Genomic DNA, 17423 nt, shown 5'->3' on the forward strand with positions numbered 1-17423 from the left:
CAAACAGACTGTGTGGTTAACACAAACCATGTTTGCTTGCACAAAGGCTACAAATTTGCTATAAATCCGCAAGTCCCCGATTCCCAGGATAACACCACTTGTGTTAAAGGGGGAGCTGGAAAGGAATCTAATTTGCTTTATCACTCAGAGTCGCTCTGTTGTCTGCCAGTGCCAAACATCCCAGCAGGAAAACAACAGGGAAAAGCAGCACTCTGCGGCTTTTACAGTGGGTGAACATCCTTCTCAACAGTTCTGACAAAACACGAAGAAGGATGTAAGAGGCAGAACAGCCTGTTTAGCCGTCTGCCCAGAGAGCAGCAGGGAAGGGAGCTGAGGCAGCAGGTAACCTCCTGCCGCCCTGCAGCTGGGAGCACCCTCTTTATTCTGGGGGTGCACAAGAACTTTACTAGGGCATACAGAAAGGCTGCAGCGTCTGGACTTTGAGGACCCTCAGGCAGCATCTCTATATTAACTGATGCCTCTCTGTCCTGAAACTCCGTTGATATCCTTCTGCCCTTTCTGCAGTCTAAGTTGCTTACTGACGGCCTGACTTTCTGTAGCACAGTGGGAACGACACCGCCAGCATCCTCCCTCTGCTCTTCTGATACTTGGAGTTTCACGTACACATAGAATCATAGAATCGTTGAGGTTGGAAGGGACCTTAAGATCACCTGGTTCCAACCCCCCTGCCACGGGCAGGGACACCTCCCACTAGACCAGGCTGCCCAAAGCCCCATCCAGCCTGGCCTTAAACACCTCCAGGGGTGGAGCTTCCACAACTTCTCTGGGCAACCTGTGCCAGTGCCTCACCACCCTCAGAGCGAAAAGGTTCTTCCTAATATTTAATCTAAATCCGCCCTCCTCCAGTTTAAAGCCATTCCCCCTCATCCTATCATGACCATGCCAGCAGCTCTACGTTCCCATCAGGACCACAGCCTTGACTTCTGGGACAAATTGTATCTTCTGTGAAAGTCTCAGTGGATCCTTGTCTGGCTTATTATTATGTCCCTTTCTTGCTTTCAAGTCTGCAGCACACTTTTATCAGTGAAAGACAAGGCTCACAGTCACTAGGAAACGTTGCCAGCACAAAAAACCATTGGCTCCCAGACTACAAGCGCAGCGTACAGTCCCAACAGTTGGCATTAAGTTCTCCTTAAACTACTTGTCCACAGTTTTCACATGTTTTCCACCGATGGTCACAGACCAATGAAGAAAAAACCCAACATTCCAACTCTCCCCTCCCAAAACTCCTCCACAATCCAGAAGAAAGAAAAAAAAGCTCACGAACGCAATCGTAAAGCCAAAGGTCAGTAACGACTCCAGTCTGAACTACTTGTCAGTGAAATTAAAGCTTAAAAGATTAAGACGCATGCAAGCTAACTGTATGACAGAACTAGTTTAAAAATAGATTACAAAAGTCCCAGTCTCTTCAATAAACAATGATCTACCTGGTTACTAAATCTCTCTCTAAATCAGTTTCCTCATCTCAGCTCTTTCCTGTTTGTAACGCCAATTTCTTAGGTATATTTTCACACTGACATAAAACTGAGCGCACATCAGCTGATGATTCTGAGAGGCATGTCCCGCTTATGCAAGGGTTTACTGTGACTTGGACAGAGGAGAGCCTTCTGAATTTAGTTTATTTCCTCAGGTAAAAGAATACCACTGGAGCAGAAGGAGGCAGGTCAGATGATCAAAGTGGTCCTTTTTTACTCCAGTATATTGAGGGATGGCACCTGGACACCAACTAGACCCCTTGACAGAAGAAATAACTGGAAGAGACCCTAAAAAAAACAAATCTCTGGCATGACCCAGCATTCATGGTCCCCTGCTCCTCCCAGAGCAGCCTGTCTTGTTCTGGGGAAAGGTGAAACAGAGAAACTAGAGTTCAAATGAAAAACACAGCAGTTAAATGGTAATTAAAAAAATCGAGCTATGCAGATTAAAAATTACTGTTTAATGCTGGAGTGACTTGCAAGTCATGGTTATGCTGCTTTCACTTAAGCACTTTTCACTAACCTCTTCTCATCCCTTATCCTCTTCTGCAACGCTGCAAAAGGCTGCAGTTTAGTGCTGGATGAGGACAGAGGAGGACTGGATGACATGCAGGAGAGAGCAACGGAGCTGCAGAAAAGAGAAGAATCTGGACGGAGGAGTTTTCAAAACTGAACAAACTCTGCTTGTGCTGGCTTGAATGAGAGCTGAATTAAGCAAGCACTGACTGCTTCCGAGAATCCCACATCCTTGCCGCCAAGCATGACGAGAGGGCAGTGGAAGGAGGGGAGAATTTGTGAAGCACAAACACGAAAGTCAGAGAAGACAGGAAAGAGAGATTGACGCTCGGAGGGGATCCTGAGCTAAGGTCAATCTCCCCATACAGTGTCAGGTTTGCAATCATGGAAAAAGCCTAATACAATCCCTCACAATGCAGACAGCAGCCTCCATGCCTGTGTCTCTTCCCTGCTATCTAGCACGTGTCCCCGTAAAATGTTGCTGCTCGTATGTTTGAAGGGCTGCATCTGCTACCATTTCATCTCTTGCAGCATTCGCGTACTTTCTCATACCCTCTCTTTGCCAGTAGAAAGCAAAAGAGCCACAGCAGCTAAGTAAACAATGTTTGGGTTAAATGACTCAGCTGTACAACTGGAAGAATATGCATTAGTGTGGCAGGCATGCGGACAACTGAGGAAACAGCTACAGACACATCCAACCTGCACTACATCAGCATTTGGGGAATGAGGACAGTTCTTAATATACTTCTATATACTAAAACCATCTATGGCTTATAAGTTGCACCTACTGCCTAGATAAAATAAGGCAAATCTTCCTCGGGGTGTGTGTGCGTGTGTGTGCAACAGCATCAGCAGAATATGGCAACAGGATGCAAGAAGAAAGAAGGAAAAGTGTGGCTCACTGCCACAGCCAAGTGGGCTGCACTCAGCCAGCCACAAGGGTAAACTTTATCTCTCTAAATATGCCTTGGTCAAAGACTTCAAAATGCATCAGCTTCCAGAGGCCCAGTTTAAGATATTGTAAAAAGAGAACTGACTAGGGCAACCAAGATGATTGAGGGATTGGAGCATCTCCCTTATGAAGAAAGGCAGAGAGAGCTGGGACTCTTTAGCCTGGAGAAAAGAAGGCTGAGGGGAGACCTTATTACTACTTACAAATATCTAAAGGGTGGGTTGAGGGAGGATGGAGCCACACTCTTCTTGGTGGTTCCCAGTGACAGGACGAGGGGCAATGGGTGCAAGTTGGAACATAGGAAGTTCCGTTCCAACACACAAAAAAACTTCTTTACAGTTGGGGTGACAGAGCACTGGCACAGGCTGCCCAGGGAGGGTGTGGAGTCCCCTTCTCTGGAGATTTTCAAAACCCGCCTGGATGCAGTCCTGAGTAATGTGCTCTGGGCAATCCTGCTTTAGCAGGGGAGTTGGACTAGATGATCTCTAGAGGTCCCTTCCAACTCTGAAAATTCTGTGATTCTGTGACTTTCAGAGTGTGGATGCTAATTTAGAAAATCCAGCCTTTGCAGGTGGTTTTGGTTTGGCCATCAAAAATGTAGGCAGCCTGCATCGATTGTCACTTTGTGAAAACTGGTCCCCCTGTGCCAAGGATAAAGACCTCAGGAGATTTCATCGCTCGTATCAGTGAGAAGAGACAGAAATGAATAAAAAAAAATATCCTTCCAGTCCAGAATCCTCACTGGTGATCCGCAGAGTGTCGTAAACACTAATTGGAAGAGAAAACCAAATCACTTTCAGGCTACTGAAACACACATTTCTACTTTTTAGTAACAAACCATGGTACAAATATTTTTTATTTAATCTAGAACCACCTTGTTTTTGAAATAAATAAGAAACCCATCAACTCTCAAGGGTCTGATGGGTAGAGGTGTCTCTGACTTATACTGGATTTGAAACTTTTTCAAATTTTCAGCACTGTTTAAAAACAAACGAGGCAGACAAGGGTTTTATAATACTTGACACCAACAGAAATGTCTTTATGGTTGTTTAAAGCAATTTTGCTTGCTTGCATTTGTTAATCCTTCCCTAGAGTTTGTAACATACACAACTTCAGCTCTGGGCTGGCAGACGACAGCCACATGGTTAATCTCCCCAATCTGTTGACGATATTCAAACCAGTCCATTTTCCATCCCAACTAGGTCCTTTCTGGCTGGGCCACAAAGAAAAAAGGAGCACAATGATACATTAAAGCTGATTTTCATCTACATCAACTGCTTTTTAGCACGAGAGTAGCTCTTCAGGAGCATTACAACACTACCACAGTTATTTGGAAACCCTAAAGTGAGGCGCAACAGCGGATGGTACAATCAAGTTGTGTGGCTTTTAGACACCCACCCTGCAAGCAGCTCAGCCTGCAGAAATGAGCTTGGCTGCAATCGCTTGTAGGACTGGGGCTCTAGCTACCGAGGTGGTAAATTCCTTAAAATTTCAAAATTAAGTACATAAATAAAGAAACGAAGTGGAAGCTTTTCTAATTACTGCCTTGCTTGAGGGCTTCTGGCAGCCTGCTCCCATGCTACTTCAGACTGACTGCTAAGCATTAAGCACTTTTCGCCTTCCCACAGCACCAGCAGCACCTTCCCACGTGAGCCAGGGCAAGAGACAGGCAGCACTCAGCTGTGGACCAGCAAAATCTGAGCTGGTGACTGCAGGCAGGGTGGCCGAGACCTCCATGGCTCTTAACACCCATTTCCAGCAGGCTCCCAGCGTGGATGGGGAAGCCTTCCACTCCAAAGGCAGAGGTGACAAGCAGTGTGTCGAACCGAGATGCAGCGTAGCCTGAGACCCGCTGGGCGTTTGGAGCAAGGAGAGCGTGTGGGCATGGTGTGGATCCATGATCCAGGGGAAAAATCTGTCTGGAGAAAGCTTTTCTCTCAAGACTCAAGAAATAGGAGGGGGGTGATGGAGGGGGGCGCTAGGAGACAGATCAAACAGAAAGAAACCTGGAGCATCTGGGTGCTTAGAAGGAACATCATCACGCTAGCAAAAGCAAGCATTAACGTTAGGAGATAAGGTAGTTAAGTCAGCTGCTTCATTCAGGTCAAGAACGGTCCCAGGGATAAAGCCAGGGCTCATGACAGAGGTGTTTTGTGTGTTCCCTTACAGAAGGTGGAACATGAGCTGGGACCTAGCAGAAGAAACAGGGCTCATATGGCTAAAGCAGCTGAATGCTGCCAAGGAGAGCTGGGCTGTATGGACATTGAGATGGCCACTTAAACCAAGGTCAGCCCAGCAAGGAAACCCTTGTGCAATGCTGAGGTGGAGCAGCAGGAGCAGTGGGAGCAGCATCTGGAGCCAGAGGGAGCTGCCCTCTGAACAAGGAACATGCCACAGGATGCCATACATTCAGGGGAAAAAAACAGGCCAGTGTCAGCTCTAATTGGCCCCTAAAATGACAAGTTATTCTTTTGTATTTAATCTCTCTGTGCTTTGTTTCCCCATCTTTAAAACATCCCTTCATCTCACAGAGGTTTGGGGAAAATTAATTAATTGTTCATCAACTGCTCAGATACAATAATGATGAGATCGGCAGAAGTTCAAGAGGAAATTAATAATTCTGCCTCTGTAACAGGGCTTGAATAGAGCCCGGTAAATAAGGCAGAAGGGCACACACTGAACAATGAAGAGAAAACAAAATAATGAATAGCTGCTCATTAAGTGAGCAAAGTCCATTCTGTGCACTAAGGGAGGCAGGGACCCTGTGGAGAAACCAGCATGGGATCCTGTAATTAAAGACTGTATAATAATGCATACACACCAGGGGTGGCAAATTAAGGTTGCACAAGGAACCTTAACGCTGATATTTTCTAACTTTTCAGTGTTTGACTTTCAACCTTAACAATGCTCTTTTAATGCAGTTTTTAGGTGTACAGTATCATATAGAGGTGTAGGCATCATACTTTCCATCTCCTGTTCCAGCAGTGGGATGTCTATTCTCATTAATTCTGAGAAGTGTGCACTTACCAGCCATTAAAGGCTTAGAAAAATAATCAATCAAGAGTTGGCGCTCACATAAACGCATACCAGCTTTGGGGCTGTGGGTTTGTTTCTTTTTTTAAAGAAGGTGCATGTAGCCAAACCCAGTATTTTCTCAAGCCAAAGAATAATACATCCAATATAGGCACATACATATCGCAACCTAATTTAAAAATAAAACATATCCTAGAGTGAGCTGGTCAGTATTTTTTTTAATTCAACATTTTACCAGTCAAAAAAAAAAAAAACCCAAACAAACAAAAAAGGCTTTCTTATGATACCAAAGAGTTCTGCAAAAATAAAGAGTTATTATGGAAATGTTGCAGAATTCCCTTGCAGGCTTTAGTTCTACGTTTCCCAACCTGTGGGCAGTACAGCACTCCCAAGCACTCTGCCACCAGGCAGCCGCCCCATAATCTCCAGCATGAGACACTTCATCCCCCAGGTCTGATCTGAGCACCCCAGGAGGGGATGAAGCAGCCCTGACACAGAATTACAGCTTACTGAGCGCTGCTGCCTGTGCTGCTTTCCATCCACCTCCCGGACTGATGGTACCTCCAACCAACCCAGGTCGTGCTGTCAGGTACCGACCATCTCATGGGATCCCAACATGCTACCACAACTGCAGCTGCAAACTGCCCTCATATAAAAGCTCCCACTGGAACACTGTTGCTACTGGTGGCAGGTCTTACAGGAAAGCAAGGGTGAGATTACCTCCACCACCTCTGCAATTCCCCTCGGGGAAATCGGTGGTGTGATCATCTTGAAATTGCCCCTCCTCTAGCCAGAGGCACCCCACGTGTACAACAGACAGAGGGAGAATCAGAGTCTCAACCCTTCTTGCTCACCCCGGCAATCTGCAGCAGCCACCTCCCGACAGCAGAGCATTTAATGACGGGTTTTGATGAACTTGAAGGCCACATGAGCGTCATTGGGTTGAAACTGCCACAGGTGCAGACTTAATTCTCTGCTTCTCTCTTCCCACCTGACAAACCCAAAAGCCTTCCAGCCTTGAACCGAGATGCCTGAACATCACTTACCAGGGCAGGAGTCCCAGAAAACAGGTCTGTGTCCTGAGCAGCTTCGGGGGAGGCTCACAAGACAGCAAAGTTTGGCTAGTAAATCCCTGCCCACTGACTCACTGGTCTCATCTCAAAATCAGAGGACTCCAGCTGCTGACTCCGCAGGTCTGAGCTCAGAAGAGAAAAGGCTGCTCTAACTGAGCTGGAGCAGAGCAAGCAGCTGAGACCAACAGCCCACCTTCAGGCTCACCTGGCCCATGACAAAGCGACTCAAAACTGAGATCCAGGTCCCCAGCAGAATTGAAATTCAACTGCCAACCGAATTGCACACCTGTGTTAGTATATCTATAGACATTATTGATAATAAAACCAAATTCCTATTAATGCTAACACAAGACAAAAAGATGAATCACACCAGTAAAAGTGAATGACTTTTTTTGTGAGGGGTGGGAGTGGGGAAAAATGAAAAGCACAAACCAAAACAGTTTTATCTAGAATATTCGAATTATTTAAACTGAGGTTCCCTATTTGCTCATTTAAATCATGATTCCACACAGCAACGTCAATCATTCCAGTTCTCACCCAGCCTCTGTGGGTTAAACTGCAGCAGAGTTAAGTGACTTGAAACCAAATGCAGATCACTAGCAAAGTCAGGGAAAACAAAGTTGGGACAAATCAGTCCAAATCTCAATTTTTGGCTTGAGAGCAACTTGCAGAACATGCTTAGGATGGCTTGCAGCAGCCAGTCTTCCCCCTGAACTTCTGAAAGCTACCACGCATGGAAGGCTGAAGGCATTTATGAGAGCATTTCTGCTGTGTTATATCCTTCATAAACAAACATCTCCCACCTGTAAACAGTCTCTTGAGAAGAATGACATTCTCCATCAACCCCCAAACTCTAGCAAACCTTTTCCACTGAAAGCTGTGATTTGTAGCTAGTGTTTTAGCAGGTTCCAGGCATGCAATCAATACAGTGGGGAGTAAAAATCAGAATTAGCTCCTCTGCCATCGTGCTAAACAGTTAATGGTCTTCATTTGCTTGAAAAAAGCAACCTGAGCAAAAAGTCCTACTGATTACAGGAGAGCATCTCTGGGGAACACAGTTTCATGCCCTAGAAAAGCTTTGGTCATTGAAAATTGGCCTGAATCAATTCGGCTTTCACAGTAAGAGTTACAGTAGAACCACTAACATATTGAGCGTGCGTAGCTTCCACCTGCATGCCCCCATGCAAATCAAGGGAGCTTAGGTGGCTAAAAAGTACTGCTGTGGGCTTTTCCTGAAGCCTCCCCATAGTGAAAATGTTCACTTTCATCCTGAAAAAGTTCATTGCTAATGCAAACAAAATTGGATTACAAACTTTCCCAGGAATGTCCAATCTCTCTGCCGCTTTCTCATATTGACCAAGTCATACAGCTGAGCCCCTTAAATTCTTCCTCCAGAGCTAGTTATCCTATTGCCCTGTATTGATAATGTTATCCTGCTTCTCCTCTTTACAACTAAGTCTGCACAGTAACTTTTCAAATAACGTTTTATGAGATTGTAAAAATACTGGGCATGTTGGCAAGTGCCAAGGTGAATGCAGATTCAGATATTAATTATACAGTCAATCATGTCTGCAATTCAGACAGCAGCTCAGATCTCACAACTTAATTACTTTAATTTCAGATGAATAGCTTGTGTTGTCATAAGTAGTTTGACACGCTGGAAAACAGTCAGAACTTATACTAGGAAAGGATAGCCTTCCTGCTAGCGAGGAAAAAAGCTGGGGCATCCTTGGAAGTATTCAAAACCAGACTGGACAAGGCCCTGAGCAACCTGATCTGGCTTTAAAATCAGCCTTGCTTTGAGTTGGCGGGGGTTGAAGTGGTGAGGGCTTCGGATCAGAGACCTCCACAGATCCCTTCCCACGTAAACCACTCTGTGATTCTGGATATAAATAATGAGATAAACTACAAGTAAAGACTGTATCTTTCTTATACAACTTCGTAAGTCCTGCCAGTCACCAACAGTGTTGTGCCAGCTCAGCACATGCATCTGAAATTATGTTGCACAAAGGCAGCATCTTTTGTGATGCTCCAGAAGTGTCATCATTCTTTCAGAGGCATCTTGCATGGCTCACTGAAGTGTACTTTTACCAGCCAGAGGCACAGACATGTCCTGGTTCCTCTGGTCTAAAAGAACCAGATACAAACGTCGCAACGCATTTTTTCAATAGCTACCAAGAAGAGGTGTTAAATAACCAACTTTTATTCCTTTGACCACCCACATATCTCGGGCAGCTTAAAACGCCCGAGTTGACATTTGCTGTTCTGCTTTTCATTGCAAAAATGCAAGAGGAATAGTGTAGGACCCTATTAAAAAGAACAAAGCCAGAGAAATTTGTGGCAAGGTTGTGAACCTGGCAGCTGATTTCACAGTACAGCCAAGGCACAGGATGAAGCAAGAACTGTTAGGAATCATTAAATGCTCTTACCTGTCCTGCAAAAAGCCCACACACGCCAATAATACAGAGAATGTTAAATACAGCCGAGCCTACGATGGTTCCAACGCCTACGTCTCCTTTTGTGATAAAAACACCTGAAAAACAAGTTTAAGGCAAGCTGTGTAAATTGGAAAGAGCAGAATTTTTCCACCAAAAATTGCAGACCTCACACCCCATTAATGAATCTAAAGGCATGTACCGGTTCTGCCTTTTTTCTCATATTTAATAGGGCAACTTTCAGAGAAAGGTACTAGGGTGAATAAAGGTGGCAGAACTTGCTTTCTGAGGGGATAGATTATCTAATGAAAATCAAGTACTTTAGACATGTCTAAGTCACTAACCTCCTGGTCTTGGGATCCAGCATTACGGCAATACACATCATAAAAGACAGCAAGCTCTGTGGGAGCAGCTGGTGGGACACAGACCTTATTGCTCTCTACAACTACCTGAAAGGAGGGTGTAGCAAGGTAGGGGTTGGTCTCTTCTCCAAGTAACAAGTGATACAACAAGAGGAAACAGCCTCAAGTTGCGCCAGGGGAAGTTTAGGATGGATATTAGGAAAAATTTCTTCACCGAAAGGGTTATGAAGCATTGGAACAGGCTGCCCAGGGAAGTGGTTGAGTTGCCATCCCTGGAGGTATTTAAAAGACGTGTAGATGGAGTGCTGAGGGACATGGTTTAATGGTGGACTTGGCAGCGCTAGGTTAATGGTTGGACTCGATGATCTTAAAGGTCTCTTCCAACCAATATGATTCCATGATTCTATGACATAAATCTGCAGGAGACTATCTCCCATAAGACATCCCCTCACCAGTACTCTGCTCTTCACCATATCCTCATCCCTACTGGCTTCAGCAGGCAAGCAGAAGCTTGAGCTGGAGCCGATTCAGAGCTGCCCAGCAACTAGCTACTTGCAAGCTGAATGATGCCTCTCAGGATGAGTTATGGGGCTGCATTACAAGCTCCTTTCAGAGCTCTTCTGTCAAATTTGGTTAAAATTGGCCAACGAGGCTAATGGTGAGGGAGACGAACTGACAGACACATGCATCATGGTACTGCACAAAATTCTTTCCTTAGGAAGTCAGCCTAAAAATAACACTCCATCTCCTGCTAGCTGTCAGTCTGTTTAAATTCACCACTTGCTTTTAAGGTTCCAATAGTATTTAACTGGCCAGTGTAGTTTAGATGTTTTTTTCCACTTTATCTTTTTCTCAGAAACATATTACACAGAAGCAGTCACCCACCAAGTGACACTCAGTATCCAGTGGATTACAGCACAGCAAGATAATCATCTGACCGTTAGGGCTTCTCTAAGCTGCCTGAAGGAATCGGGTTTTATTTTCACCCTGCTACTGCACTATCCTTAACTGGAATACAACCCCAACTTGGTCCGATTTAAGTTCCTACATTTTGAGGCTTTGCTTGTGTAATTAGAACTCTCTGCAGAGTATGCAGCTTTATGTGAATTAATTTGTGCTCTGCATCTGATAGCTGTGACTGAAATAGAAGTATCTTCTAGAGAAAGCATCTAAGCTGCGAATAATTCTTCTCAGTGATGGAGAGCCCGCCTTAACCTCCGAACTGCTGCTCTGATGATCACCTACCAACAGAGATGTGGATGAGTAAAACTGCAAGAACACTTTCCCCTTGCGCCAGGTCGCATACACACAGTATCATTTTATAACAGGTGACTGCATTCCCCTCTTGGCTCAATGCTGTTGAAAGACCACATGAGTTTCCCGGGTTTCACACTCTTAAGGACTGTTGAATCCCTTGGTCACACTTCCCATAAGCACAGACTTGCTTTGGTAGTGTGATGCTCTGACCAATCTGTTTCTGTGAGAAAGCATTTCAAATCCTCTTCTCCTCCCCACTCTGGCTTTCCCAGAGGGAAGCGGTGTTAGAAGATTAACCAGAGTGGAGGTGACGGCAGAGAACCTGCAGCTGAGGACACAAAGAGTTCTCCTCGGTACCAACCCAAGAGGCTGGAGGTGCATCCTTTCACGCTACGTCCTAGAGACGGCGTGGCAGATGGCGTAGGAGGGCGGACAGGAGGGGAGAAGGCTGCACGTGCAGAGCTCAGCGCTGCGCAGTTCGGCTGTGCTACAGCGAGGTGGATTAACGGACAGGTTAAGGTGAACTGCCTACAGGCCTTGGTTTGAGGGGGTCAGACCAAACCACTTCCAAGGCAGCCCTGCTGTGGGACAATGGCGCTTTTTCAGAGCTGCTTCACCTAGCGAGGATTCCCCACAGCTGCTTCACCTAGCGAGGATTCCCCACAATTAATCCTACGTGTGCCCACGAAGGAAGGGCTGAGTACTATAACGAATGTTACAGGCGCTTTAGCAACCCCATTTCAACTCTGAAAAATAGCCAGGGAAACGCGGATGTTTGAAGAAGCAGCAGCAGGTTAGTTACCTATGACAGATGTAAACAACTCAGGAGCAGAGCTTCCCGCTGCCATGAAAGTTGCCCCAGCCACATCTTCGCTAAGATGCAAGCGCTGCAGAAAAACACATCAGAGTCATTGATTACAACACTGAGAGGCTGAAGGAATTCAACTAGAAATGTTAAACTGTCCACCGAGAGTGGGAAACTGCCAATATGCATAAAGTTTTATGTTAATAAATTTTAAGTATAGGGGAAAACGTCATCACGGGCATTGGCTACCTAAGCTGGCATCTCCTTGTAGAGAGGGCAGGTTGTGGCTGTGAGAAAAGAGCAGTACTCTGGACAACAGCGAGGCAGTTTCACCAGTCACAGCTCCTTGTCTCCTCCATGACCCCAACGTTACACACCTTATCTACTTTGGCCTGTAAAGGGCAGGGCTGGAGCTCAGGCTTGGTTCACCTCCAGCCACCTTCCCTGCTATCATTTCAGCCTTGGATATTTAACATCTCTTCACCCCCATTCACATGGATCACCATCAAGATACTTACCTCCTACAGCCTTCCCCTAGCAGTGCCCAGGGACTATGTAAAACGGGGGTTTCTGGAAAGGAAAGGACCCACTACTCTATGAAAACTTCATCGGCATAAGCTGTTTCCAAAGATTTACTTGGTTAATTACTTCCTTTATGTTTTCTGCATTCCCACTGCTCCATCTGCACAAGTCACTGTTCAGCAAACGCGACAAGGCTGTTAAAGACCACATGCCTTGCTGGCACCTTCCATGGTTTAATGAGTAGCTAAAAAAAGCCACCCCCTGCCATACGGCCATAAACTGCTGAGCTGTTACTACACAAAGCCGGCTTGCTCGCACGCGTGCGAGTCAGCAGCTGCCACTGCACGAGCAAGGGGAAGACAGCTGAGGGTGGTGGGGACGTTCCCCGAGCAGAACCGGCTGTTTGATGCAGCGCACCCAGCCTGGCAGGACAGAGGAAGCCTTTCTCTTCCCCCTGTAGCAGTGCAGGGTTTCTCTGCAACTTTATCCTTACCAAAGTACCTTTTCACACAGACAAGATTGCAGGAAGCCTCCCACCAACCTTATCTGGATTGAAGATCCCACAAAGGATATTCCAGGCCCATAAGAGAAGGTAAATCTATCGGCTGATTGATCATACACATGTAAAAAAAAAAATCTTGTACATACCTTAACGGGGACAAGGAAAAAGGAAAAGATGTGCCCTGACCGGGAATGCTTTTTAAGCAGGAGACCATGACATCGCTGCATTGCTATAAAAGCTTGTGGAACCTGATTAAACACAGCTTTATAGATAAAGATCTTAAACAGGATTAAAACTATTGTAGAAGTAGTTCATAGGACCAGAAGTAGATCCCCAAAGGCCAGTTTCTTCTGCAGGATTCTCTACGGAAACGTAGAGGCAGTCATTCTACAATAGTCGGTCTGCAACTCAATGGTGTCTTTTGAACGAAAAGACCATCAGCCAAAGAAACCAGCTGTGCTGACTTTCTGTGGGCAATGTTTTAATTTAAAGCTATAGTAGGTTCCCTCAAGGACAGTTCCTAGAAAATTTATTGTAATGCATACGATGATTCAGTTAATACAACAGAGCAGAAAATACAGCACACTATGTAGGAGGCAAAAATGTGTTCTCTGGTATTTGCAGACAAATGTTCGCAATTGACGTATGACGTTAGTTGCGTCATATAAACACTCTGTAACGCCAATAAGGGAGAGTAGCTGTGCGAATGCAAGTACAAGCTGTTTTAGAAAACAAATGAAAATCAGCGCTTTATTGTAAGTACATCTGAACTAAGACAGAATGTGAACATCTACCATAGCAAGTGTTCTGAAACAAATTCTCACCTCAACATGCACGTGTGGGAGCACAAATGCCTTGTTGCTTTAACTCAACAACCGCTTTCCAAACTAGATGAAGCTAAGCCAGAAAAAGGGCATTTATTTTAGAATTAGTGCATCTGAACTGTGAGCAACTGTAGAATAACTGTTGGTTGATCTCCAAGACCAAAAAAGCCTTCAGGCAGGAGGTTTGAATTCTTTTGTGCTGGATACGACAGTAGGTGGTAGTCGGATTACTGATGGTAGATCTTAGGTCAGCAGCAAGTCATGACCATTTACGGTTGTTTGCATGCTAAGCGCATTACACGTACTGCCATACCCAATACGACTTCTTAGATGCGAGTTCCTGCCAAGGGGCTCTCTCCTCCCTCCCCCTCTCTCGTGATTGTTTTTTGTGAGTTAACAAATAAGTGAACACTCCTGAAAACATCACAGGTCTTAACTCATCAGGCGATGGCGGAGGACTCAGGTGGTCTTCCAGCCCTGGCTCTCCAAGTCAGCCTACTCATTTCATAGGGTTTTTATGTGGGTTGGTGTGTAGTGGTTGGTGTGAGCAATGGTGGTAGCATCTGCTGTCATCAGGCAGCGATAAAACCTTCCCTTTCCTAGAAAAATAGGCAAGACTGGATACCACAGGCTGGAGAGGCCTTTGTGAAGTGACCCGACACTTTTCCCATGCATTCTTGAGTGCTAACATCAAGGATAAACCACAAAAAGCTGGATGTTTTGAAGACAAGCCATTCTGGACTGATAAAATCCAAAGTAGTTGGATCAGGAAACAGGAATGTGTATTTCTCTTGCTATCATGTAATTACAGAACTGCTTGATTATGCAAAAAATACATAACTAAAAGGACTTGAATGCCCCTAAAGGTCACCTATGGGGTGAGAAAAATCTTTTTTGGGAGAGAAACAAGTAGGAGCAATAGGAATAGTAAAATTCCAATCCATTTATATGACCCATTTTGATAATCTCTAATGATACAGTATCTTTCTTCTGGACAGTAACTTCTTAATACAAGTATGCTAGATCCAGTGTTCTACTGCTAAGTTCTCTTTCACACATAATTGAATAAAACTTTTTATTATCATCTTATTTTATTGGTGGTGTTGGGTAACACTGGTTGAGAACCATTAAAGCACGAGTTGTTATGTACGACTGAGAAGATAACAAATAATGAAAAAGTAAAAATCTGGTCAAGTGAAAGTAGCCTTCTCTGACCTGGGGGCTTGTCAATACTATGTTAAAGTCACATGGGGAGGGTGCTTGCTTTTCAGACATCAGATGCCCGTACAAACCCAAACACATCTGAGAATTTGTCAGAACGACAAACAGCACCATAATTCTGACACTTGTACCTCTATAACCAACCTTTTGGGGCAGGTGGAGAGGTGCACAGATCCTGTACCTATAGAAACCTAATGACAGTAAAAGAAGAGGGACTCCGGAGTCCAGTCTGTGAGCCTCTCGTTTACGATAACTAAGTTTACCACCAGTAAAGTTAGCAACTGTTAACACCGTGCATAGTATTTCCTATCATGATTTGTAAACACATTCAAGGACCAACACTTCTACTGACCAGTGCAGGAAACAGAGGTACAGAGAAGCAATGGAGCTTGTCTGAGGTCACTCAGAGAGTTCCTGGAAGAGCTGTACAAGGAGCTAATGCTCCACAGAGCCAGATCAGACCTCTGTGCCATAAGCAAGGCCACTAACCACAATACACTCGTAGACGGGATTTAATAAGTGCTCAGTCAAGAAGAAGAATAATCAAACGCCTGGCTGCACCTGTGCCCCTCTGGGTGGCAGGCCTGCCCTCAAGCATATTGATGGCACCCCAAAATACAAGCCTGTCCCGGACACTGCTTACTCAGTTCAGGCTTTGTTCACCTATAGTGACCTGAGCTGACCTTCTTAGACCCACGCTTCCCAGCAGGGTTCCCTTGCTTGGGAGAGGGGAGGTTAAATAACTCAGCATGTCTACAACTCCAGCGTCTTCTATCCCCACTTCCACATCAATGTCCCCATTTCCTCCCCCTGAACCTCGCGGTGGATTTCCCTAGATTCAGCCCTAGAGAGTGCAGCAACTTTGCAGGACAGAAGTTCTCGCCCTCTGTTGTTGCCCTTCAGTTACCTGAATACTTATGCACCAAAATGGTCGAATTTCCTGGGGACTTTTTTTTTTTGATGATGCAAGAAAGGCTTGCATGGCAGGGTGCTGAACTACAAATATCAGGTTAGTTTAGAGACAACTTCCATCAGAGCTGTCAGCACAAATGATTTCTCCTGCTGTCTCCCACACCTCCTCCAAGGGCCAGGCACAGCCCGAGCCCTGATGAGCGACACTTATTGCCAGGCAGATCGGCAGGCATCTCCTCCAGCTGACAGAGACGTCTAACTGGCAAGACCAAACCATATTTTCTATATGCAAAGATTTCATTGCCCGAGACTGACATTGGAGAGGGCTTACAGTCACTTCAGGCACACGGTCTGCGTTCACCCTGTAGCTGTCTGAGCTGATTTAGGCTAAAATGTACCCCTTGTCTTCTAAAATTTCAGCATGCCAACGTTAGCAAAAGAGGGACGGAGTCCCTTGCAACTGCTGGAAGTGTTCAAGAGCTTCTTTACAGCTGACCTAGCTGTCCCTGCTGCTTTATAACTTACACCAACACAACACAAGGTACAAAACTCATGACTTTGAAGGCAAGGTACAAGATCCATGATTTCTACGGGGTTAAATCACCAGTGGCTTTAATTTATATCAGCTAAGGGTAGGGGCTAGTATTTTTGAAGAGACATCTGCAAAGACACACAAACGCGAGGCAAGAGCAGCTATCAGAGCGTGAAAGGTCGGAGCACCTGGTGAGCCATCAGCCTGTGAACTCTTGTGCTGGGCACCACACAAGCAACGCTGAAAGGCCCCAGGCAAGCAAGCGTGCTGCACATCTGTAGCATCCTCAACCTAAACCAAGACTTCATTTCTAACCGAAGTCCAAGAAGCCAAATCCAGCTCTGGCGTGGGTCTGCTCAGGGCAGTCCTGCTCTGGCTAGGCAGCACTCCCTGTTGGTGGGTGCACTGGGAACCAGTAAGCCCTGGCGTGAACACACCAGTGGCCTGCAGGTCCTCACCAGCCGGGCAGCGGGAGCAGGATGGAGGCACAGCCCGCCGGTCCCACAGGGCTCGGACCACACAGGGGCAGGACCCAGCTCTCAGACTGAGAGCTTGGCATCTCTCTCACCCCTTGGTGGGTTTTTTGTTGTTGTTGTTTTGGGGTTTTTTTTTGTTGGTTTTTTTTTTTTTTTAAATACCAACATGTCTAAAGTCTCTTGTGCATTTTTTCTTTCCCAGCCTGATGCTTGGGAGGTTTCTAAGTTTTAAATTAATGGTATATGAAACTCAGAAACACCTTGTGGGTCAATATTTCCACACAAAAGTCAAGAAATAAAAAGTTATCATCTTCCAAGTCCTAGGAGAACCGAGTGACATGCCTGAAGCCATAACTGAAACAAAGCGCTGTTCTCTACACAGGCAATGAACAACGTCCCAACCCTCTCGCAGTCTCCGATGGCTGGATCCTATCTCAAGGGCAGGGTTTCTCAGCTGGAGAGGTGGGAGCACGTCAGAGGTAAGCAGCAGAACACAGGACAAGCT

The 17423-nt window shown here is 45.5% G+C and overlaps 1 protein-coding gene across 1 annotated transcript in view; it reads right to left on the reverse strand.

Moving 5' to 3' along the window:
* The window catches only part of SLC24A3 (solute carrier family 24 (sodium/potassium/calcium exchanger), member 3), a 142773-nt gene that overhangs the window by 43951 nt on the left and 81399 nt on the right, over nt 1–17423 (reverse strand). The window contains exons 5-6 of the mRNA XM_009886046.1: nt 11927–12011; nt 9500–9603 (exon numbers count right to left, since the gene is read on the reverse strand). Of these exons, the coding sequence (XP_009884348.1) occupies nt 9500–9603; nt 11927–12011 (189 nt within the window). The remainder of the gene's footprint in view (nt 1–9499; nt 9604–11926; nt 12012–17423) is intronic.

This window comes from Charadrius vociferus, unplaced genomic scaffold (genome assembly GCF_000708025.1).
Source record: "Charadrius vociferus isolate BGI_N301 unplaced genomic scaffold, ASM70802v2 scaffold455, whole genome shotgun sequence".
Lineage (NCBI taxonomy): Eukaryota > Metazoa > Chordata > Aves > Charadriiformes > Charadriidae > Charadrius > Charadrius vociferus.